Here is a 26152-nt window from a genome sequence, read left to right as displayed (position 1 = left end):
CTTTTTTTTTTTGTAAATAGGGGCTTGACATTTGTATTTAATAATTTTCAAGATGTCATATAATTGCATTTTGGAAATGTTTGCATCCAGCTTTCAAGATTCAGATTTTTTACTTAGCAGCCACTAAATGAGGTTGTACTACTGTTGATAATACAATTTTTTACAACTTTGATATCACTGTGTGGTATTCAACGTCTTTATATTTTTTCCTAATAGAGGGGAATTTCCAGTGCTTGTATTGCCACTGAGTTCTAAGAACAGAAGGTACATATGCCTCCGAAGGACTAAATACTAAACTGAAGTGACACACACAGGGAGATGACCTAACTTAATGATGGCCTCAACAGCCAAGAGGGCAAAGTTGAGAAATTCTCTTGAAAACAGGGTCCCCTCATGCATTTGGATTATCGGACATGCAGCATTTGCCCTACAACTAGCACACTGTTTTTGCAATGGGAATAATACAGATTTGATACATTTACTTCTCCTCACACTCTGTGAATTAGGAACTTGTGAGATCTATTTCAAAGGAGAAGTAACTGAGGCTCAGGGACATTAAATGACTTATCTAGGTTGTGTCAGGATTGGAACTTAGGTCTGTGTCTCTCCATGATAATGTGCTTTCCTCTTCATCAAATTATTGACTTACATCAAACTTATAAAGTCTTCTGTGACATCGGCTCTTCTTTACATTTTCCGTTAATCACTATTTTCATTCAAGACTCAACGTGTGCTAGATTCCAAAGGACTTTTTTTTTTAAATTAAATTTTTATTGTTCAGATTACACTTGTTCCTCTTCCCCCCCCCCCCCATAACTCCCCTCCTTCCAGTTCCCGCCCCACCCTCCGCCCTCACTCCCCACCCACTGTCCTCATCCATAGGTGCACGATTTTTGTCCAGTCTCTTCCCGAATCTCCCATTCCCCTTTCCCCCCCAAGAATAGTCAGTCCATTCCCTTTCTATGTCCCTGATTCATTATAATCACCAGTTCATTCTGTACATCAGATTATTTATTCACTTGATTCTTAGATTCACTTGTTGATAGATGCATGTTTGTTGTTCACAATTTGATTCCAAAGGACTTGATGTTAATATGTCCTCAAGGAACTTTCTGTGTAACTGAAGAGATCGAGCACTTCAGTCATATTTGCTAGGATCATACATTTTCTTGTACGTTCAGTTAAGTGCTGAATGTATGCTAGAGATAATAGGCACCATCGGAATTTGGATTTCTAAACACATAGGGTCTTCTTTTCCACACCCCTTCTCCAGCAGTGAGAACTTTCCTTCTGGAATGGAGATGATACAATGAATCACAGGATTATTACCTAAAAGCAGGAGTTCTTAAACTTTTGGGTATTGATACCCCTTTGCACTAAAAAAAATTATTGAGGATCCACAAAGGGCTTTTGTTTGGGTAAGCTATATCTAGTGACATTCACCAGTTTAGAAATCAAAGCTAATAATATTTTTAAATATGTATTAATTCATTTAAAAAATAAATTACATATTTTTAAAATAACCATATTTTCCAAAATAAAACAATTTAGTGAAAAGAGTACCATTGTTTTATATTTTTTCCAGTCTCCTTAAGAGCTGACTTACCAGAAGACAACTGGTTCTCATCTGCTTCTGCATTCAATCTGTTACTATACATTGTTTTGGCTGAAGTATACTAAGAAAATCTAGCTTCAGACTGAAATATCAATGGAAAAGGGAGTCATATTTTAATAGCCCTTTCAGATAATTATTTGGCCTTGCTGGCCTGTAAGAGTCTTAAGGAACCCCCAGGTGTTCCTGGGCCTCACTTTGAGAACTGCTGGTTAAGTAAGATGAGTCTTAGTTTCAAATCTTAGTTCTTTCATTTTTCAGATGTAAAGTACTGGGAAGTTATTTAACTTTTGGCACAACTGTTACAAATATTAGAAACCATGTACTTGCAGAATCTGGTACATAGAAGGCACTCAAATAAATGGTTGTAATGCTGATGTGATGTCCATGATAAAATGCCCTGGTCTTGGGTGGTGTGAAGCCCATATTCAGAAAATGGAGTCAGGCCCAGCTCAGAGGTATCTAGGGATAAAACCATGTGGAAGACGATGATACTAATGAGAAGGCATGACTAACCTCACTCCTAGGTTATATGGCTTAGTCCAATCAGTCTTCTGTCCTTCCCAGCCCCATAGAATGAGGCTGGTTTGCAGGATTTTCTCAGCCTTCCTAGATTTTGTTTTTGTTTTTTTTATCCTCACCCAAGGATATTTTTTCATTGATTTTGTGAGAGAGTGGAAGAGAGAGGGAAAGACAGACAGAAACATCGATGTGAGAGAAACATCGATAGGTTGCCTCCTACACACACCCTGACCAGGGCTCGGGCCGGGGAGGAGCCTGCAACCAAGGTATGTGCCCTTAACCAGAATGGAGCCTGGGACCTTTTGGTCCGCAGGCTGATGCTCTATCCACTGAGCCAAACCGTCTAGGGCAAGATTTTGAATACACTACACTAAAGAACCAGTTATGGTGGTTATTATTAGAAGAAATGTAATAGAGATGAGGTTTTATATTTATAGTTAATGTGAAATTCATTGTTTAAAGTGAAATGAATAGTTGAAGTTTTACATAAAATAAACAATAGAAAGTAGGTACCATGGGCTTGGAAAAAGTAAGAAAACAAAAATTCTAGGAAGGCTTTACAGATGCTTTTCAGCGGTTAATATGTTGTTATGTTGAGTAAAGCACGTTTCATCTATTACATGCTATGCTCACGTTTTCTACAACACACTGGAACCAGTACTGTCAGTCTGACATATGACAGACACTAAAGGCTATATATAGTGAGGATGAAACAGGACAATAGACGCCATTCCTAAGAGAGTGCTCTGAAGCCAAGTCACATTATAGAGACATGATGTTTCATTTTCTGAGTCAGAAAGGAGGTTATGAGACAGGAGAGATCCAAGAAGCAGAAGGACCAAGGTGTGAAAACCAAAGGGGGCTTAGGGAGGGCCTGGTGGTATCTGGGGCGGGGTGAGGTTAGGAACAAACAGTAGAATGAAGCTAGAACCCCTAGCAGTATGGGATGGGATAAGGCAAGAATGTGGAAGACTTTGGTGAAGCCAAATCTTTCGGATGTTTATCTGTGGTCTTGCTTAGTTGTAGGAAGAGCTGGGAGAAAAGATTTCAACATGCTGGGAAATATATGCCTTAAAAATATATTTTTAAAACTCATTCAAAATGTTTTTGGAAAAATATGTAATTATTAGGACACTATGAAAGTGACCCCATAAAAAGAATCTTCTTATTGCATTGTCAGAAAGATGACATAATGTTTTTGTTTCAGAAGAACATTTTAGCCATGGCAATAAAACTGCCAGAAGAGATTTATCACTTAACGGAAGTAGAAAAAACAAAATTCTCAACTCTCTGTGTGAATAAAGGATTCCTTTCTCTCAGATCCTCAGTGGTATCCGGTAAAACTAGTTTGAATGTCTCTGGCGGAGGCACATTTTTGTGTCTGTGGTGGTCACCTACAAGTCTCAGAGAACCACATGTGACCTAAGAGGACCCTGCTAGTGAGAGTATGGTTAGATCCTAGGTCGTCAACTTAGCTGTATTACTTTAGGTAGATCACACCCAGCTTCTGAATGTCTCAATCTACTGATTTATACCATGAAAACATAAGATTACTTCAGTGGTTCTCAAAGTGTGGTCCATGGACCAGTAGCATCAACAACACCTGGAACTGGTTAGAAATATATTTCTGGACTCTATCTCAGACCTACTGAACCGTAAACGGGACCCACCTCTCAGTGTTCTGACAAGCCCTTTACATGATTCTGTGCATCTACAATCTGAGAGCCACTGGACTAGATGAGCTCTCAGGCCCTTCTAGTTTCAATGCTATAAGATTCTACAAGTCACGTGGGGGCAGTCAGAACAGAAAATTATTCTTTTGTAAACATCCAGAGGATAGACTGCCTTAGCTAGCTCATTTCATTGCTTGGCCATTTCAGGAAGCTCTTATACAAAAATGTAAGTAGAGCAGTGATTTTTTTAAATTGATTTTTGGATTACAGTCTTCTTAAAGACTCAATAAAGACGCTCCAGGGTATGTGTGAGGGCAGGAAGGGAGCCACATGTTGAATATATATTAAATTTATATACAATTTTAAGAGGTTCACAGATTCCCTAACACCCATCCATGGTCCTCATGCATTTGGTTGAGAAGAACTGACTTAGAAAATTTTCAGTAAATTATTAAGGAAAATAAGCACATTTCCAGGGGTTCTGAAGGAGAGACTCATCAGATACATTTCCTCCAGTTTTCAGTTGTTAAATATGTATCAAACACTTATTGATGGGAAAGATACTGATTTAGGTTGTGGGGTGGGATATACCTTATTCTGGGAGCTTTCACACAATTATCTGCAAAAGTGGACAATAAAAGTACCAGATGAGCCACAAATTCCTTCTGCCAGAAAATGTTTGGGGGAATTCTCAAAAGAGATAGCACATGAGTTGGTCACTGGGATGAGCTGGAGGGGCTTGCATAAGCTAACAGGATGGTATGAGGAAAGGCTGGAGGTGAAAGGCCCAACTGACGAAGGGGTTTTCTGTGAGGAACCCATACTTTCTTCTCAGCTTTCCTCAAGGGCTGCATAGAAATCTCTAGAAGGAGATGAAGTGAAATCCTTTCCTTCCCACACTTAGGTTAATGTGCACAGTTGTCAATTCTCTGCTTTAGCTCCAAGGATTCTCTTGAAGACAAAGACTTTCTTCCAACTGAGCATACGGCTCTTAAATAATTAGACTGCTCTCCTTATAGAACAAGTGGTAACCATTTACCCACAAGACATTTTTTTTTTTTTAGAATTTTCACTTATATTTTTACATCAACTTTAAAGAAGCCAAAGATGGCTTATTTGAGAGAACTAGTAACTAAGTAGCTTACTCTCAAGTGTGCCTAGTGTGAATTGTTTAATTCTGTGTACTTCAGAGTTGCTCATAAGACATGGCCTGTTAGTCTTTTAACAAGATTTTAATTAATTCTTGTAAGAAAGATAATTTTCTACTCATTTTCTAGACCTTGCCAATTATAATTACAATAGTTGTGTCTTGGTGACCTCATGTAGCCCAACATCATTTCTCGGTTACATAATTTCAGAGAAAAATAGGACAGTGTGAAAGTGTTGTCTAATTTGATTGAATCTTCATCCTTGGTATTCACTGCTAGACAATATCAGTGCTTCATTACTCACAGAGGTTGTTTACATGCACTGTAAAGGGAAAAATGGAAAGAACTGGCTTTGCAGCTACCTTCTGAAAAGTTGATTGGGGGAAAGTGACGTGATTGTCTTGTCTGAAGGTGGAAGATGCATAATCCACGATCAGAATTCAGGTGACATAATTAAAGTTAAGTAGCCCCTGTTAAAATCACCAATTAAATGATCTTTTATGTGAAATACAAATATTATCTTTTTCTACACTTTATTACAACTCAAGGCCTAAAGAGAAAATGTATTTCTTTCCTCTCCGCTTCTCAATAGGAGGTCAAACAGAGTGGGAAGTCCTATACCTTACTTTGTGTACATTAAAAGTAATCAAAAGGTCTTAATGAAGAATTAGCACCAGCATAGGAAAAGTGGGTAACAGATATTTACAATTTAGTGGGGTAAATTATGCATTGGGACCATGCCTACACAATGCTAAAGAACCAAACCGTCCAAGGTCTATGGTATGGAGTTGACAGTGGTTCTCATCGTTACAGTCAAGAGGGGAGTTAGAAATATTGCTGCTGGGCCCCATCAATTAAGCCCACATATCTGGAGATTGGTTTTTAAGGCTCTCAGGTGCTTCTCAAATGCAGTACAGTTGAGATGCACTGGCCTTCATGATACCGTCATGGCTGTCACATTTGGGCCGTGATGTGATTGATGGAAAGATGCCAACAGATACAGCTAGAATATATGCATGTTTTTCATGGTAATTGATTTGAAAACATCCAGAGACTATTATATAAAGCAGGAGCTAACATAGAAGGTTCTGAGGCATGACTTTTCAGGCCTCCAAAGTTCCCTATAGTGATGTACAGCTGTGGTGATAACACCTGTGTGACATGGTGGTCTCTCAGAGGCAGGTAGCATCACCGGCCGCTCTAACCTGCATGCTGTCTACTCCTGCATCCCCATCCTGTGCCCTTCCCCCTTTGCCTCTGTTCTGGATACAGTGTTTGCTGTTCCCAAGTAAAGTAGTTGGTACAACCTCCCCTCCTCCCACACATGCATGAGCTTGCACTGCAAGATTCCAGGGAGGAACCCCCGAGGGCATCCGTCAGCCAGCCCAGCCAGGATCCCCAAGATTCTAAGGGCCATCCCTGCAATGCCAGTTAACCGTTTATCTAATTTATGTGTTAAGATTGGAATTATTTTGTAATTAGGTTTTTTTTCTGTAGCATAACTTTTTAGATGAACTATTTATCACCATAGTTGATTAGCTTGTTGTGTTTCTCTGTTTTCGAATGTGAGAGTCACTGAGGAAACTCACCATTGTCTAAGGCCATTTTGGTTTAAGTCAGACCACGCTCAGCTTAGTATTCTTTCATGGGAAAGAAATCTGGAGTACCGCTCAGACAACGGTTGGCCTGGTGCTTATTTGGCAATTATTTCATTTTTCTGGGAAGGGGAGTGGCCATCAAAGATTACATCATACATCTGTTTTGTTCTGCCTTTCCTAAAAATGACATATTGAAATCTTTTGAAAGCTTTTGTTTGTCCTCAATCTTCTTTCACTCCTGACAATTCTTTTTATAAGCTATACTTCGGGGTCAGAATAAAGGTGAAATTCTCACATAAGTTTTATAAAAGAAAATGACATAGCCAAAATTTTAGCAATCACATAAATTACAATGCCACTTGAAATTTTTTTCCCTAATGTTTGTTCTACATTTTTCCCCTCAAGCAAATCATATCACATCTCCTAAGCCTGAAAAGTGAGGCATTGGAGTGTATAGATTCCATTAATGTTTATGAAATGGAAAGGAGAGAGAAAATGATGGATAGATGGTGTTTTCATTTGGGGATTTTTATTCATTATAGGTTTGGTGTGTGTTTTTTTCTTTCACTCATTAAAACTTTTTTAAATTTTTAATTATATTTTTTAAATTATCATACAATAAATTTTACCTTTTTGCATGTACTTTTTTTATATGTATTGATTCATGTAACCACCATCACAATCATGATACAGACTAGTTCATCACCACAAAGAACTCCCTCATGCAGTCAGTCCCTCTGTAGTCACACCCACCCCTCACCCTGAGCCCCCACAACCGCAGATCTCTCCATCACTGTAGTTTTGTGTTTTCTAGAATGTCATATAAATGGTGTCATATACCCTGCCGAGACTGGCTTCTTTCACCAGCATAATGCCTTTGTTGCATGTACCAATTATTTGTTCCTTTTCGTTGCTGAGTAGTATTTCATTGTCTGCATAGACCGAACCATGTTTATTCTTTCTCCCACGGAAGGATATTTAGGTTGTATTTCAGCTTCTGGAGATTATGAATAGAGCTGCTATCAACATTCATGTACAGTCTTTTTCTATGAACAGAAGTTTTACCTTCTCTAGGGTAAACGCTCAGGAGTGTAGGGTTTCTGGGTCGCACGGAAGGAACTTGATAAGCAGATAATGAAAGTTCCCGGGCGGCTATGCCATTGTGCATCCCCACCAGCGATGAAGGAGACTTCCAGTTGCTCCACATTCTCTTCAGCACTTGGTATGGTCCGTGCTTTTTACTTAGCCACTCCAACAGATGTATAGTGGCCCAAGCGGGGATTTATAGGGGCAAAGGAGTGGGCCTGCCTTCTCTCTGAGCTCATTGCTCACGCTGCAGAGTCAGAGGTGGTGGGGACCTCAATGTTCTCGGGAACAGCTCCCCCTAACACCCCATCTAGGCAGCTTGGGGAGCCTGCCCTGGTCTCCTTCTGGCCCAGCTTTATTATCTGAAGAAGAATGGGAAGGGAGAGAGAAGGACAAAAAGAGAGGCAGCTTCAAAGCAAGGGAACAGTTTGCGTCATCACTTCTTTCTCTCTCCTCTTGCCTTCTTTCTCCCACACTCCCTTCCTCCTTCCGCCTCAGTGGAAAATAAATAGGGGTTGCGATTTGCTCCTCTTAATTCAAATTGATGTCTACCCTGAGGAAGACAAAACACATTTTACTTCATTAAGCAGCGGTGGAAGAGGAAAATGCTAGTAAAAGGAAGCTGAAATAAGCACAGGATCTCTGTGATTTTATCCAGATCTCTCTGCCACCAGCTGTGAATCTGATTAATGTCCTTGAAGCATCAGAGTCACTCTCCTGGCAGGAGTCCTCATGTACCACAGCAGCAGCCAAAACCTCCCCCAGACCAGAGAAAGTGTGTGTATGAAATTAGGTGGAGGCGTTACCTTTTCCTTTTTCAAAACATTGGAAGAAAATACTGGCAAAATGTTGGGAAATGGATCATTTAAAGACATTTATGAGAAAGCTGGGGAGTATATGAACTATAGCAAGATTTTTGTTGTTGTTTTCATACCTTTTTGTAACAAGTTTGGATGAAACAACACAGAGCTAAAAAATAATTTAAATGTAATTAAATGTGCCTAATGGAGCTACATATCTTCATATGTTTTACGGCTATATGATCAAAAAAGATAAATTACTTGTTTGTTTTGTATTGTCATTATCATCTTGAGTAAGAGACAAATAACAATATATACTATTGTAAATGAAACACCTTCCTTATTGACCTTTTACAACAGACTCAAGTAAGTCTATCGTAAATTGTTTTGGGGGAGGGGCAGGGAGGTTGGCTGGAAGGTTATGCAAGGAAAAGAAATCTGATATGGACTGCCAAGTATTTTAATGGTTTCCTATCATCATTAGCATTTATAAGAGCACACTGTGCAATGAATGAGTTGGCACCATAAAATTAGCTTTGAATTTTCCTTAATGGAAAGAAAAAATTATGATCAACTTTTAAAAATGTGTTTAGCCATAATAAACCCCTAGCATCCTCTGCCTACTCATTTAATTATTTATGGGAACATAGTGTGCCTACATCTCTCTAAGTGCAATACAGCGCAAGTATCCATCCCTCAAATTAAATGCACTTTCTTGTCTACAGAGTAATAAATGTTTTACTGAATTAAGAAGTCATAAATATTTGGGTGCCTGGAAGTATATCTTGTCATAATTTGCACTACCCTTTATTTTCTTGAAAAATAAAGTTATTATATTTATTAATGAATTACACTTTGTAAGTCTCAAGATTTTATTTAGATATTGTTTTTCCCGACTCACCACAAAGCCTAAAGAAATAGGAACCTATTGCTTTAATTCTAGTGGAGAGAGAATCTTCAGCTTTTAGAATCTTGGTGTCAGTAACAGACTCCTCATGTTTGTTCATTATTAAAACCTTTGCGACCTTGACACATGTACTTAACATGGAAATGTTCATTACAAAAAAACAAGGGTCTGGTCCTGCAAACTTAGGGATGTGAGAGAGTAGTAAGCACTTAACAAATATATATTGAATAAATGAATGGATCTATTTTACTTCAAAATTTTCATTCAAGATTGCTTCATAGATACTTTTTTCCAGATGTATATAGCTTATGTATTTCAAATTTATTTCAAATTATTTTCTTTCATCAGAAAATATTGCATAATAATAATTTTTAGCTTACTCATTTATGGTTGGAAAAAGGCCATTTCCACATTATTGAAGGCATATTAAGCAACCTCTTTGTACACATAATGTTTTTTTCCTTTTGAGTTGCATCTTGAGGGTACTGATTCTAAACTTGGAATTACTGGGTCCCAGGCTGTAATCAATGTTCTGGCTCATATTGGCTACTGCATGGTTGTTCTCTAAGTTTATTGCAGCCATTTACAGGAATTTACAGGACTCCTTGCAACCCCTGCCAACAGATTTATTATTTTAACTGGTGTTTTCCCGTTCAGTAAGTGTGAGATGGCACTTTATATGTGTCTCAGTGTTTGTGGCCTTCATTGTCTGTGAGGCTGACTATTGTTGTAAAGTGTGTTATTTTAGTGTTCCTTTGTGTGAACTGCATTTTACCCTTGACAAGTTGAGGTTAGGTATTATCTTAAGGGATGGAAGCAGATATTTCTAATCGGCTTATATTTACCATGTGGGGGAAATTATTGTGATAACTGTAGCTGTTTGATTTTCATCTTAGTTCTCATTTTCATTGTCATACAGAATTATTTTATTGCATTAAATTAAAGCCATTAATCCTATATAATAAAGAGGTAATATGCTAATTGACCTTCATGCCCTCACAAGATGGCAGCACCCACAGCCACAAGATGGTGGCACCCAGTCTCCTTAGCCCCGCCAGCAGTGAATTTTCATGCAACCATTATCTTTTAAAAAATCCTTACCCAAGGATATGATTATGTCTTTTAGATCATCTGTTCTTGGGGAGCAGGCCTAAGCCAGCAGGTGGGCATCCCCCTGTGAGAGGGCACAGGCTGGGCTGAGGGACCCCCCATGTGCATGAATTTTCTTGCACCGGGCCTCTAGTAGATTATAAGACTCAAACAAACTCTAGCTTCTCTCCAGAATTAAAATTCTCTCTCTCTCTCTCTCTCTCTCTCTCTCTCTCTCTCTCTCTCTCCTTCCCTCCCTCCCTCTCTCCCTCCACCCCCCCTCCTCTCCCACTTTCCCTCTCTCCATGGTCCTTTTAAGCTTTAGATGGTTACTTTCACATCCCATGGACATTTCTGTGGATGTCTGTTAGGGAACAGAGCAGAAGGGAAAGAAGGAATATTATGGGTGTTCCTGATCTATGCTGCTAGTGCATTTTCCCAAGATGGTCCTTTTCAGATTAGAAAGCCCAAAGTCATTTGATTAATTTCTCCCTTCCCCTGCTTCTTCCTGATTATTTCTAGTTCTCAGAGTTGCGTGTTACTCTCCTTGCTAATCAATTTAAGACAGGGATAATGACTTATATAGGTAAAATTTTTATTTCCAAGAGATATAGTAAAACCTATTTTAATGAATTTTTAAAATGTTCTAAGCCAAAATATGTAATTTATTCATCTTTACTCAGGTTATTTTAATGAGTTAAGGCCTTGCTGCTGCTTTTTGTGCAGGTAAAGGGCGAAAGAATTGTGAGGGTTCTGAACAGATTAAAAACTGATTCCTGTAATAACCTGGGACACGAAGACTTCGAATACTGACTGCTTTTTTAGTACCTGCCTGTAAATGTGTCATGTTGTCATGCTTCACGGAGCACACTGAGTAACCAAGCTGCCAAATGCTTATCTTTGAAAATAACTTAAATACCCTTCAGGAAATCCTACTTATCTTAAACAGTACCACACACAGAAAAACTCAATGCAATACAATCCATTGATACTTTAAAAATATGTAGACTACTTATTTATCATATGTGATGTATGAATCTTTCAACTTCTCTGTCTAGTGTGGCTTGGTCAAATAAATGACTTAACAATGGCACATGCCAAAATATAGACTTTTGCTCTACCTGAATTACTGAAGTAAAGGAACAAGTTTTAGCATCTGTTAGCTTGATCTGTGAGCGTATCAGTCAGGATCCGCACAGGCAGCAGGAGGCGCACTGGGCTGTGAGTTCTGGAGAATGTAACGCAGGGAGTTTACAGAAGTCAACAGGGGTGTTGAGGACCAGAATGGTGGGAAGCCTTTACCACCCTTAGTCTGAAATGGTGAGGGTAGCAAACGGGGTTAACAGAGCCCCCTGCGAGCTGACATAGAGGGCAGAGATCATATAGCAAGAACTGTCCTGGGGCCATCTGCAGAGGCATGGCCTCTAGGCAGGAAGGAGCTTGGGGAAATACCCTCTCCTCTCTCTCCTGCACGTCTTCAGTCCCGATGACCAAAGCCAACCCAAGTCAGAGGGTCAGGCAGCCTGAGTGATGTGGTTCACAGAGGTAGACCTTCCCCCAAATCCCTAGTACTGAGCACAGTAAGGTAGAAAATGGATCTGGGTACCTCATGGAGAGTAAATTAGCAAGATAGAATTCTGGTGTTCCCTTTGAGGAGATCAATGTTGGTAAACACATTCAGTAGGGCAGTGTACAATAGAATCATTTACCTTTATTTTATTTTATTTTATTTTTTTAGAATCATTTATGTTTTAAATAGATCTGTACTTGCATTACTAGTTTCAAGACACATGTTTAAGATCTTTCTATATTATTTGAGTAGCAGAAACACATAGACAGGATCTCATATTGGCAATAGTTTCATCACAGCTAATGCGCAGCATCCCCTTCTTGTACTTTACAACTGCAGACTGCAATCGGGCAACATGATAAGAACTCAAAAAGAACAAAAACTAAAACATATCCACTTCACCTAGCATATTTATTTATTTCTCCTTTTCTTTTTAATTTCAGTTTGTGCGTCTTCTTTCTTGAAAAGTATCGCACAATTCCTGAAGGGGTACAAGGGTCATTCTATTAATTTTTGGGAAACCACACTCTCCTCTACACAAGGCACCCATTGACTGAGCAGTGAGAGCCACACAGTCCTGCAGGCCAGTTTTCTGAGTCATTGTCTCAGGCTGGACTTAGTATTGTATATTCCCTTTTCAATTCAAGTCAGCCTTCTCTTTGAAGCTGGATGCCTTTGGTTTTAATTTGCTACAGATTTCACTTTGAAGCTAATGAAATACTTTGATACCTGTTTATTGATCAGCGCAGTGAAATTTCTTTGTGATAGGAAGAAGCATAAACTATTACTCAGAGAAGGTAACTAATGTTTATTGGACACCTATTATGTGCCATAACCTTTTTATCTTTCTCTCTGTTCTTTATGCTTCATTTTATTTCACAAAGAAGCCTGCAGTAACTTTTGTTCACAGGTAACAATCCTTACAATGGCTATATGCTGTAGGTGCTATTAATTTCACTTTACAGCTGAGGAAAAGAGGACACAGAGACCTTCAGTAGCTTTGTAAAAGTATGAAATGAACCAAATATTTAAGTTAAAGTCTCCCCAGTAACATTAGTATGATCTGCTAATGTTGAACTCAACACCATGACAACAAAATACACCTCACACCACATAGTGAGTGCTTTCAGATTACACCTGTCTAGTGGGATGATGTTCTATTGCAGCCGAGCCATTCCAGGAATTGTGGATCTGACGGATAGCAGATGGTCCTCAGAAACTGAATCCAGGAAATAAAGGCCCCTGCTCTTTGCCATTTTTTGCCGTACCCCCATATCGAGTGGCACTATGGAGAGAGAGCCCAAAGGCATGGTCCAGGTCAGAAACATGTTGGGGAAGCATTTAAGAATTCTTTTCTAGAATCATATCCCTTGAAGAGTTAATCTGAAATTTCAAAGGCATTTATCATCTGTAAAAAATAGCACAGCACTTCAATTCTCAGATGCTGTATGATTATCCCATCAATTTAATAACAGCTTTTCAGGGAGAAAACCCTATCACATTAAATATATGAATCGGTTTCACATCCTGATTTCAGAACTGTTGAAATGTTCAGAGAAAAGTACATGTTAGAAATGAGGAAATAAGGAGTTGCATGTGACATAATTTTCTTGAAGTAAACTTTTCCCCCTGGTAGTCAACTGTATCCAGATAATATTCTGAAAATGCAAAAGAAGGGAAGTGTCTGTTGGTTTTTGATGACCTGTTCAGATGGTGACTGGAGTAAACAGGTCATGCGGGGGCCCAGGGGCTCTCCTTGGATGCTTTGCAGACCTGGAGTAAAATGATGACTCTGACACAGAAGCATCGAACAGACCGTAAAACCTCAGAGAGAAGGCAGGGGGGGGGGGGGGGGGGTGGTAAGAGAGCAACCAAAGAACTCCTATGCATATCCCCCAAACACAGATAATTGGGGGATAAAGGCCTGGGCTGGGGGACAGGAACAGGCTGGGAGAGGTCAATGGGGCGGGGGGCGCGGGGGTGGGGGTGGGGGATGGGGACATATGTAATACTTTCAACAATAAAATTTTAAAAATTAAAAAAATAATATGATGATTCTGCCACAGCGTCACTGGCTTCATTAATGCCCTCCGTTAGGGCAGACAAAGGCCTGTCTTGTGAGGCTGGTGGAGGCTGAGAAGAGCTAATGTGTGTGGGGTACCTTGCCTGGCACATGGTCAGAACTGTGACTGTGTGTTTTCTACAATGGACATATGACCTGTTGGTCTCAGCCACCCTGCCTGGGAGTTAAACAGTATTTACTCAAAGTAAAAAATATAATGTCCCTGCCCAGCCCGTGTTGAGTGGCTGAGTGTTGACCCATGAACCAGGAAGTCATGATTCGATTCCCAGTCAGGGCACAGGCCTGGGTTGTGGGCTCAATCCCCAACAGGGGGCATGCCGGAGGCAGCCGATCAATGATTCTCTCTCATCATTAATGTGTCTATTCTCTCTCTCTGCGTTCCTCTCTGAAATCAATAAAAGCATATTAAAAAAATATTATATCCCTGACTTCTCTCTCTGCCTAATCTCAGGAATTCCAGAATCCTTTCCAGGTTTTCTCTTCTCTGTTCACCAGCTTTTTTCTGGAGTAGGGAGAGCGTGTTACTGGCATGGTATTCTTAGTGACCCAACAATATCTGCCACCTTCCTTCCTACTGCTCTGCTCCTGTTCCGGAGAAGGTGGCGGGGGTGCTGACAATCTCATCCCTTAGGGATCCCCAGAAAGTGCTTTTGTTTTATTTAGTATTAGAGAGAGAGAGAGAGAGAGAGAGAGAGAGAGAGAGAGAGAAAGAGAAAGAAAGAAAGAGAGAGAGAGAGAACAAACATGGATGAGAGAGAGAAACATCCCTCGGTAGCTCCTGTAGGCACCCCAACCAGGGATCAAACCTGAAACACTGGTATGTGCCCAGACCGGGAATTGAACAGCAACCTTTCAGTGAGCCACCCAGCTAGGGCCCTGGGAAGTGCTTTCAGTTTGCACTTAGGCTTTCATGATAGCTCCTCTCATTCCCTGGGACATTTACATTGTTATGAAGTTAAAATGTTTAAAGAGAAAACTACCACTTAGGCCGTACATCCAGCTCAGTCACCAACTCTTTGTGCAGAATCCAAGCCCCTCAGCCAGCTATCTGCGACTCGGTGTCTTCCCTCCTACAATGGGGCTGCAAGAGCTCATTCCTGTGGTCCTTTCCAGCACTAATAGTCTCTACGTTGAAACCATTTGGGTCCTTGCGGAAAAACAACAAGTTGCACTTGTCATATTTAGGAAACATTAGCTCTAGAATATACTTAAACATACACTGTTTAGCATTTTAAAAGTAAGCATCTGTTTCATGTTGGGAGAAATTAAATTGTAGGCTCCAGATGTGATTCCGTTCTCTGTGGAAATATATATTGAAATCACAGATCTCTAACCAGCCTGAGGCAGCTGCCAGATTTCTGTCCTCCCCGCCCTGTTTTCCTTTACCTGTTTTCAACTCTTTGAGGGATGAAGCGTCTGTGAAGTTGTTCCAGCAACGTTGGTCTCTGTCTCTTCTGCACTGAGCGCTGTGTGTAGCGTGGTTTTATATTACAGACTCGTTGCATTTCCTCTGATGTGTGAGCAACTTGTAGTGACTATGGAGCCCCACTACCTTAGGCATTTGATCTGAGAGCCAACCCTTTGGACGTGAAATTGCTGGGGGAGACTTTCTAGGAAGACATCATAAAACAAAATTTTCTGGTTTGATGTAAAACTCGTTCCAAGTGTGGATTCTTTTTCTTTTCCTTTTCTGTCTGTCATATAAAAGCCATAGGTGAAACCACATCTTAGTCTTTGAGAAAGTTACATTTTTGTGTTTTGAAGACTTGAGTGACATTTGATAAATGTCACAGAGGTAAATCATGGAGTGTTGGCAGGGGGTGGAGAGAAATGGGGGTGCCATTTATTTTTCTGCTAGCGGTAAATATACCTGGTTCTCATGTATTTTAGAGATTCAGAGTTTGTACAGGTTTGGGGTTATTTTTTTATGGTTGTTTGTTTTTGTTTGTTTGTTTTTAAAGAAAGCAAGAATTTGCCGTAGCTGATTTGGCTCAGTGGATAGAGCTTCAGCCTGTGACTGAAGGGTCCCAGGTTCAATTCTAGTCAAGGGCACATGCCTGGGTTGCGGGCTTGACTAGAAGGCAGCCAATCAATGATTCTCTCTCATCATTGATGTTTCTATCTCTCCCTCCCTCTCCCTTCCTCTCTGAAATAAAAAATAATAATAATAATATATGTTTAAAAAAAGAAAGAAAGAATTTATTGACCTCAGTCAATATATTTAGGACAATGAAGCAAGGAAGGGTATAAAAGCAACAGGGGAGCCCTGGCTGGGCTGCCTTGAATCACTGGGAAGTAAGAGCAAAGGGGCCTTGAAGACAGGTTCAGGGGGTCAACCCAGGATGAGCTGCCCCTGCCCATTGCTCCCCTGTTTACAAGTCTCATGGGGTCTCTTGGAGGTCAGGGGATATGTACCAGTGGAGGAAGAAGAGGGGGAAAGGGAATGACATGGGCGTGCTCCCTGGAGGGAGAGTGCCTGTAAAGGTTGTTTGTTTGTTTATTTGTTTGTTGTTGTTTTGGGGGGAATTTTTACATTTCTATATCCCACTGCCAACTCTTATATGACCTCATTTGTTTACATCAACAGAAAATACTGAAAATTGTAGTAACTATTTACTCTTTTTTTATGTTTTTATTGATTTGAGAGAGAGAGGAAAAGAGAAGCAGAGAGAGAAACATTGATGAGAGAGAAACATCAACATCGATTAGCTGCCTCCCGCACGCCCCCCGCATGCGCTCCAACTGGGAATCAAACCTGCGAACCCCTGGTGCATAAATCGATGCTCAACTATTGAGTCAACACCAGTCCGGCGCTGTTTATTCTTCCATTATTCTCTGGAGTTGGTAGCCTCTTAAAATTCAATTGGAAAGAATGTACTTGTAACTGAATTCACGGGAGAACTTTATATTTAGTCACTGTAAGAGTAAACCCCCAAAACTAAAAAGCTCCCAAAATAAGATAGAGGAACCAAATGTAGGAAACTAAATTCTACTTAAGAAATGATAATAGTGAGTCTTATTTTTATAATAATAATTGCTGCCATTCATTATGCACTGGTTACATTTGTACATTTGTGTATCTTATCTGTTAAAAACTTGGGCAATATTGATATATTCCAGACTCCATCTGCTATATATCAATATAAATGAAATTAAATTTTTGTCCAGGTGGTTGTGTCACACCAAAAAGGCTTGATGGATTTTTCCAAATTTAGAGAGACCTGGTTACAAATAGTGACTAATTAGCTTTCACTCAGTTTACTCGGAATCTGAAATCATAGATTTGGGCCTCACCCTTCAGAGGAGCAGAGAGTAAGGTACAACCAGAAGCTCAGGTGCCTGCTAATGTGGAGGCAGGGCATGCAGACAAGCATGTGCCGAAAACGCAGTGGTTATGACAAGGAGCCCAGGATGAAAATCAGGGGCCCAGGTGATCCAAAGGAATTATTTCATTCATTTAAGTTGAGTTGTTCCTCACATGGCCAATTCTATGTGATACGTGCAGAAGGGAGAGGGAGCAGGAAGTTTTTAACAATCTATATATATAAAAGGCTAAGTGACCATCCGACCGTCCGACTGTCCAATTGGCCGGTACATATGACGTGCACTGACCACCAGGGGTCAGATGCTCAATGCAGGAGCTGCCAAGCTGCAGTGACTTCACAGCGACGGTTCTTGGGTGATGCACCCCTGAACCAGAGACTAGGGAGCGCGGCCCCACTTCCTTTCAGTGTGCATGAATCCATGCACCAGGGCCACTAGGTAATAAACTGAGTAATATTGGAAAAAGTAGGCAACATTTTGTGTGTTGCAGTTTGTCTCTACATATTTGTGCATGAGTGTGTAGCTATGCATACGTGAATATGGATGTGTGTCTATACATGTATATGTCTGTACATGTGTATATAGTGTGTCTTCATTTATATGCCTGTACATATGTGTCCATACATGTGTGTGCACATGTATATTTGCACACGTATGTGTATCTATACACATGACTATATATGTATACCTATGCATATGTATCTATTCATACATGGGTGTTTGTTTCTATACACATGTCTGTATTTGTACATTTGTGTATCTTATCTGTTAAAAACTTGGGCAATCAAATTGGAGAAAACTGTGAATAGCTGCTGCTTATGCAGAGGACCTGGGAGGGGACCAAGGGGCTCCCAACACAACACTGGAAATGACTGTTCCAGAGGACGGGCAGACCTGGCACAGCCCCCCTCGCCACCCTAAGAAAATCCCCCATTCTGTTCCTGTCACATGTGGTCCTGGCTGACCTGAGCCCCCTGCAGCAGGCCCAGCCAGTGCCGGGCCTGGGCCGGATGGGTGGCCAGGATGCTCAAAATGGAACCTTCTTTATAATAAAAGCCTGAGGAGGGGAAAAAAGAAAGAAAAAAAAAAAGACTCTTTCATCATAATTGTGTGACTTTGAGGAAATTTCTTAACCTCTTTTTTTTTCAATCACTTAATCTTATTGGAAATAATAATTCATGCCTCAGAGATTGTAGAGAGGTGCATATGAAAAGTGGCGGTGATGTTCTGCCTTCTAAGCAACTAAAGGTATTAGTCATGATGAACATCACCTTTATTGTCATCACTAATCCCGCATCCTGAGGAAACTGATGCTGTGAGAGTGGGGCATTCCCCTCCAGTGATGCAGTGGGTCCAGGATTCTAGCCTAGGCCAGTCAGTGTGTTGCCCAGAGGTATCTATGAGGCTGGTAATATCTTTCGTGCCTTTCTACACTACCTGGAAAAAGCCAGCTGATCAGTTCTGGTTATGACCCATACACAAGCTCAAGTCACCATCGTGAGTGAATGGGAGTCACTTGCCTTTTTTGTTCGTCTCTAGCTGAGAACAGAAGAGTGGCCCACCCTGTTGGCAGTATGAGCTTCAGAGCCTGATTGATCTGATTTGGGCCCAGATTTTGTTTATTTGTTGTTGTTTTTCTTGCCTTTTTGTATGTTTTTAGAACCTCACATACACAAAACTGGGCTACTTAATCTTTGGGTAAGGATAACTCTCATCAGTGTTATCTTTTTCTTTATTTATTTGGTTATTAGTTAGACATTTTAAATAATGCAGTATGCATATATGAGACCAACTCTCAAACAAAAGCTAGCATATTGACAGTAAAGTTAATCTAACCATTGGGCTATTCCATCATTTCATCCAGTCTCCACCAACACTGACCTCCATCCTGAGTCCCCTGTTTGTTATTCCTTTACATTTCTTTATATGCAAACTTATAGCACTCATAAGTATTCTGAAAAGGAAACTTCATTAAAATTGTTTTTAACTTTCTAAAAAGGACAGAATGTCGCATATAATTATTTGAGACTAATTTTTTATTGGGAAGGTTCATCTATATTGTGATATGCTATATTACATTTATTTTTTCCTATTGTTTAATATTCTAATGTGTAAAACATACTGTAGTTTATTTATACACTCCCTTGTTCATGGCCATTTGCATGTTTTCAGGGTTTTCCTGTTATGGGGAGAGTTGTTTTGGCATTGTTAAACATAATTCTTCATGCACATGTGCAAGAATTTCCCCTGGGCAGGAATGGAATTGCTGGATTGTAGGATGTGTGAATGTTCAACTTTAGGAGACAGTACCAAATTGTTTTCCACAGTTGATTGCCCCCATTTTCACTCTCATTGGATTGTGTATCCACAGTCTTTCGACAGTTGGAATTGTTAGACTTTTTCATTTTTTGCTCATTGAATGTGCATAAAATGGTTATCTCATTGGGGTTTAATTAATTTGCATTTCTCTGACTATGATGCTGAACACCTCTTCTCATTCTGATTGGCATTATGTTTGTTCTGCCATGAAATGTATATTCATGTCTTTTGGTAACTTTTCTGTTATTTGTGATTTCCTTATTGGTTTCCAGGAGATGTTGGGAAATGGATATTTGGCAACGTACTTGATCATTTGGGGATCATTTCTGCAGCTGTAAACATGGGGATGATAATACAATGTTCATAAGGTTGATTTTAGGATTAAATGAATGTTTACATAGGATACTGTAAATATTGGCAAATTGCATAATAGACCATCAGAAAATGTTAGTTCTAGCTCCCTACTAACAGAGTTAACCCCACTCCCTCCGGAGCTTCCTTTCAGTGGACTGGCTTTGGTAGAATTACCCCGTTCACTTAGTGAAGACTCTCTGCTTATTGGTGTAGCCAGTGTGGGCTTGTAGCAAGTCAAATGAACTCAGGCTCCCTTGGAGGAAATATAGAAAAAGAAAGGGGAAGGCAAGAGCTTCAGTGGAGTCCTTGGCAAAATGAAGGGAGGGGGATCAATATAATTATTACATTGATCTCAATGGCCCTTTCTGAAGATATTTGAAGTGTGTGTTAATATGGCAATTGGGCCCGACCAATGTGGCTCCATGGTTGAGCATCGACTTGGGAGCCAGGAGGTCACGGTTTGATTCCCAATCAGGGCACCTGCCTGGGTTGTGGCTCAATCCCCAATAGGGGGCATGCAGGAGGCAGCCGGTCAATGATTCTCTTTCATCATTGATGTTTCTATCTCGCTCTTTCCCTCCTTTCCTCTATGAAATCAATAAAAACATATTTTTAAAAATATAGCAATTGGAAAAACTAAGGATTAAAAAAAATCCATATACATGATTAAACTGAAAATTCCATACAATTTCCAATACCTGTGACACTTTCAGCTTTCTGTTTGCCTGCTGCTGGAAGCTACTTCCACAGCACTTTTGCGAGTTTTGCACAGTCATGCAGAAGAGATACCCTGGGAACCAGGAAAAATATTAGGAGAAGAAGCTGAAGGACACTGTGAAATGCTGTGCAGCTATTACTTCCTGTTCCTGGTTTGTCTTTGAGTGTTGAATTCAAGAAGAATATCTGGATGCAATAGTGACAACGATTGCTTCTGCCACCCTGGATCTTTCTGTGTTGCACTGAGCATATTCCTGAGGAAGGGAAGCTGGAATGGCCGTGCTCCCTGCTCTGTGAGCCTGCTGCACTGCAGCATGCCATCCTTCATCTGTCTCTATCTGTGCTCAAAGTCCCTCTTAGGATTTGGAGGTAAATTTTTTCTATTCCTAACATGAATGTATACTTAGGAAAGGGGCCATTTTTAGTGATTATGACTCTGATTTTGATAAATATTCAAGCAAGGCCACATGTAAATTCAGCCAGGGAAATGTGCAAATGATTCTTTCGTGCATGATGTCTCTTAAAATGTTTGTTCATTCATGCTATGCTAATTGTTCTCTAGTTTTTCTCTGGTTTAAAAGCTCTGCGTTTCAGTTTTTATGGGGGAATCTGGAATTGATAACAGATGGAGTTTAGCTTCAATGTCACCTCACCTTTCCCTGTGTCCTTCTCAGTACACACCAGTCAGATCAATTTGTCAGAGATCCTTTGCTCTAAGGACACATGCGTAGACTTTGGAAGCAGCTTTTAGTGGCGATGGCAATTTCAATGTAAGGAGTAGTTAAGAGAAATGTGTGAATGCTCTCCAAAGACAAAAATGTCACGTACTTAGGCTTAGGCTTTGTAATTCACAAATTGTAATTTGTTTTCCATTGTGCTAAGAATTACACAGAAGAATAGTGAAATATAATTTCAATTTACTTTGTAAGTAATTGTAAAAACAACTTCATTAAAACCTGGGTAATACCTAGACCTCGAAGGGATGGAGTTACCCATAAACCAAGCCTAGGAACCTATTTTAGGCAGGAGAATCTTCTGGATGGCCCCTCAGTGGCTTTTGTAGGCCTTTACCGATCATTGGGAAAATGAATTTCAAATGACTAATTAGCAAGGTCTGTATACAGACGCTGTAACTCAGAGGATTTTCTGTGGGCTCCTGTTGAACCTTTTGATCCTGTTATGTTTTTGACAAAGGGGCTTCTTCATGGTTCAGAAAGGGCAGTTTCCTGTGTCGCCTGCCTCATCCTGAGAGATACGGGGCTCTGGCTGAACAGAAATGCAACCCCTTGCTGCCCACTACTGGGTTGCTCATTTCTCTTAATTATTTTCTCTTATGACAGTGACTTTCAAAAACAATACTATTATAGGGAGATTCTCATGTGATATTTTGAGTATTATTCCTATTCCTATCTTTGTAGTATATTATATTTCCCTTTAAATATCTAATTCTGAAATATTTCTCACAATTTTTTTTCAGTGAATCCAGAAATTTTTGCAGAACTACACAAAAATGACTTTTCATAATGGCAGTTACAGAGAAAATAGGCCTCCCTTAGCAGAGTTGTTTTGCTTTACAATGAACTCCGATAGAATATACCTATTAGTTGGAAATTAGTAAGAAATTATATGTACAGAAAACCGAAACCTTGAACCTGGATATTATTTGTACCTGTAGTTTTATTCACATGTTATACATAAGGATATAAAGACCTGGAGAGGCTGTGCATTGCTCAGAAATGAATGGGAAATAGCAGAAGAGAGGGAACAAAGAACAGGAACCAGGTCCCTCCACCCAAGCCAAGAACTTCTCCTTCAAATTGCCATCCCTGCTGCACCTGTGGCGGTCTAACAAGTAGTGGGCACACATTTGACTCCAGCAGAACTACCTAGAGAGGTCATAGTAAGGGCAGATTATGACGGCTTTACAAGTTGGACAAGCGAGGGTAGAAATGATGTCCTAGGCCATAGAGTCGTGTCAGGGGTCCCAGATGTGGTGGTTTGTTGGACTCACAGGATTCTGCATGCAGTTGTACTCAGGGCTAAGATTTATTACAGCAAAAGGATACAACGCAAAATCAGCCAAGGGCAAAGGCACACGGGCAAAGTCTTGGGAAACCTGGGCGCAAGCTCTCAAGGGTCTTTTCCCAGTGTCATCACACAGGATGTGCTCATTTCTCCCAGCACTAAACTGTGATGACGCATATAACATGTTGTCTACCTGGGAAGCTTATTAGGGACTCAGAGCGCAGGTATTTTATTGGTGGCTGGTCACACAGACATCATCTGCCTGGTATCAAAATTCCAGACTCCCAGAAGGATAGCAGGTGTTCAGCATGAACCACATTGTTGGTACGACAGTTTGGGCACCGTAGCCACCCTTATCAGTTGGGGAGCGGGGGGAACTCGCCTGAAATCTAAGTTCCCCAACGTGAGCCAAGAGCCAACTTTGCCAGCAGGGCTTTCTAAGGGCAGTGTCTCAGGCCGACTATGGTGACTCTTTTCTGCAAAAGAGCTATTGTAGGCTATTGAACAATTACAGTGACATTAAAAACAATGGGTGAAAAGATTTCAGCAGAGTGGAGCACAGAGTGGAGCAGTTGGGGAGAGACTGGAGCCCAGGAGACTTGAGAGACAATCTAGCCCAAATCTCAGATATCAGTATGAGAATGAAAAAGGAAGTGACAGATGTAACAGACAGTCAGCGGGAAGAATAAACAGGTGAGAGGTAAGGAATGAAGAAATCACAAGTTGTTTTCGAGGTGAAATACATAGTCGTTTTTGGTTGGGGTTTTGTTTGGGCAGAAGAGGATTACTTACGAGGAGCAGCTGTGTGGGAAGGGCAAGCATTCTAAATTCTGGATATATTGACTCTGAAATGACAGAGGGGTCATATTAGGATATTTTTAACCACAGTGCAATACATTCAACATATTGGTAGATTACATTTTTTCCAAAACTGATTCTCATATGAAGTTCATGTCCATGGTACATTCTTGTGTCATGGTTAGAGAATTAGAGTAAATCACATAATTAAAGAATAAGTAGTGAGAGGAAATTTCAACTTTGTATTAGTTGTGAAGGATACCCTGTTAACAGACATAATTTTAACATGCAAATATTATTAGTGTTATTAAAAAGTATATATAATAGGCAATACTTTCAAAGGACCTGCATTAGCTTTATATTCCACTTGTCACTGATTGAAATTAGGTAATTCTTTACCTGGTTTGTTTAACAGCATCTTAGTTTTTAAAAAGCAAAAGTAGCTATTTTTTTATTTTAAGTATTATATGAATAATAATTATAATACAAATTCTCTTGAGGTTTGTTTCCTTCATGGGAGGAGGGTCCTGGTGGGTGCACAATTAGAAAAGGAACATAGGAAATGGCTAGGGTAATGTGAAATATTGAGGTGGTTACTAGTCTTTGCACCAATGTGTGCATATAAGCTTCTAAGCAATCTAACATAAAATTTCTTTTCACCAATTTTGTATACAATATGGGCAAATATCAGCTACTTAGGATATCCATGCCATATCCCTAGCCTCAGGGGCTTCTGAAAATCCAGTTCTATTTCCTCCCTATAGTTATTAAAATTAAATATTCAAATCCTATTTATTGAAGATATATAAAAACTTTAGAAACATTTATTTAGCCAATGTAACTTTTCTACATTCCTCATGTGTTTTTTTGTTTTGTTTTGTTTTTTTAATGAAGATTCTCTCTTACTTGTGGGTTAGAAAATATAGTTAACAGATTTGGGATGTTTAGAATTGCATCTGTGTGGGGGACAAATGGTGATATAGTAATTGTGTAGTAATATGACCAAAACTACTTCATCAATATGTATTGTGGAGATGACATTCTTATGTTATACAAATTGGATGTGTCAGGATTTTAAATGTCACCTTTGGATTTAATGCAAGAAGTTCCTGACTGGCATTTTCTTGAGTTTCCTTAGAAGTGACCCTGGAGCCAAGAAACTTACTTTTAATTCCTTGCTGCCAAAGAGTGAGATTTCTATCCTTCCCTCTCTTATGCCCTCCCAACTCCACCAACCCCTGTTACTCTGAACTTCCACCACCTCTGGACATCAGAACACACAGCAGCAATAGTGGAGGACGGCATGGGGTGCCCTTCACTCACTAAGTGGAGGGCTAGAAACAAGAATAAGAGGATTATCTGTGTATCTTCCATGCAACTACCTTTTTGTTGTTAATTTTTAAAACATATCCTGCATTGCTCTAAAGCACAGTGATCAAATAGAATAAATGGTTGAAGAAGTCAAGGTTAAAAGAATATACAGGCCAATGTGGCTCAGTTGGTTGGGCATTGTCCTGTGCACCGGGGGTTGCCAGTTCAGTTCCCAGTCAGGGCACATGCCCAGGTTGTGAATTCTATCCCTGGTAGGGGCTGTGCAAGAGGCAGCCAATCAATGTTTTGCTCTCACATCAATGTCTCTCTCTCTCTCTCTCTCTCTCTCTCTCTCTCTTTCTCTCTCTCAATGAAAAAAAATATATTTTAAAGAATAAATGGAAAGGAAACGGTAAAACAAAGGCAAGATGAGTGTGATAGATGCACACCTTAATGCCTGTGCAGTTGACAGATGTAGGTTACAGATTTGGCTCTTCAGTTCCTAGGAGTGAAAATGAAAAGGAAGACATGGTCAGTGACAGATTTGAAATATCTGTAAGATAAAGACCCAAGTTCTTCTAATACTGAAACCTAAAACGAGTTTCTTCTGAGGAAGCAAAAAGGATAATGTAAAGGACAGTGACTTCAGCTGCACCCTATGAAAGAAATAGTGAGACTCATATGGTTATTTGTTATACCCTCATCAATATGCGCTCATTTACATGCTGCAGAGTCCTAACTGAAGCAGTTCTAAAAGGCCAATGATTCCAAACACATAGTCTGTCCAAAAGTAAAATTCAGGAGATTTAGGGGAATAGGCAGTCCCCATATTCTTCAGGCAACTATATTCATGAATATATTTCTCCCAACTGGGCTATGGATAAGAATTATTCACCACAGAATCTTGGTTTATAATCTCTGACTACACCTGGGAGTTCGGTGTTAACTCCAGGGAGGATAGAGTTAATTTTCTCTAATGAAATTTTTTTTAAAAAATATATTTTATTGATTTTTTACAGAGAGAAAGGGAGAGGGATAGAGGGTTAGGAACATCGATGAGAGAGAAACATCGATCAGCTGCCTCTTGCACACCCCCTACTGGGGATGTGCCCGCAACCAAGGTACATGCCCTTGACTGGAATCGAACCTGGGACCCTTCAGTCCACAGGCTGATGCTCTATCCACTGAGCCAAACCGGTTAGGGCTCTCTAATGAA

The 26152-nt window shown here is 40.0% G+C and overlaps 1 protein-coding gene across 25 annotated transcripts in view; it reads left to right on the top strand.

Annotated features, from left to right (window-relative positions):
• EPB41L3 (erythrocyte membrane protein band 4.1 like 3) overlaps positions 1-26152 on the top strand; it is a 213553-nt gene that overhangs the window by 27893 nt on the left and 159508 nt on the right. For 5 of the 25 annotated variants that reach the window (XM_070420630.1, XM_070420626.1, XM_070420629.1 and 2 more), the window contains exon 1: positions 20946-21171. The exons of 1 other annotated variant lie outside the window; for it this stretch is intronic. In XM_070420630.1, coding sequence (XP_070276731.1) covers positions 21117-21171 — 55 coding nt within the window. In that variant the 5' untranslated portion in view covers positions 20946-21116. Of the gene's footprint in view, positions 1-20920; positions 21172-26152 lie in introns of those variants that run through there. 19 more of the 25 variants (XM_070420608.1, XM_070420605.1, XM_070420607.1 and 16 more) reach the window with 10 other exon arrangements.

The sequence above is a fragment of the Myotis yumanensis genome, unplaced genomic scaffold (assembly GCF_028538775.1).
Source record: "Myotis yumanensis isolate MYYU_CA2020_CCGP unplaced genomic scaffold, mMyoYum1.0.hap1 SCAF_7, whole genome shotgun sequence".
Classification (NCBI taxonomy): Eukaryota; Metazoa; Chordata; class Mammalia; order Chiroptera; family Vespertilionidae; genus Myotis; species Myotis yumanensis.
Note: the sequence above shows the minus strand (reverse complement) of the source record. Positions and strands in the feature narration are given on the sequence as shown.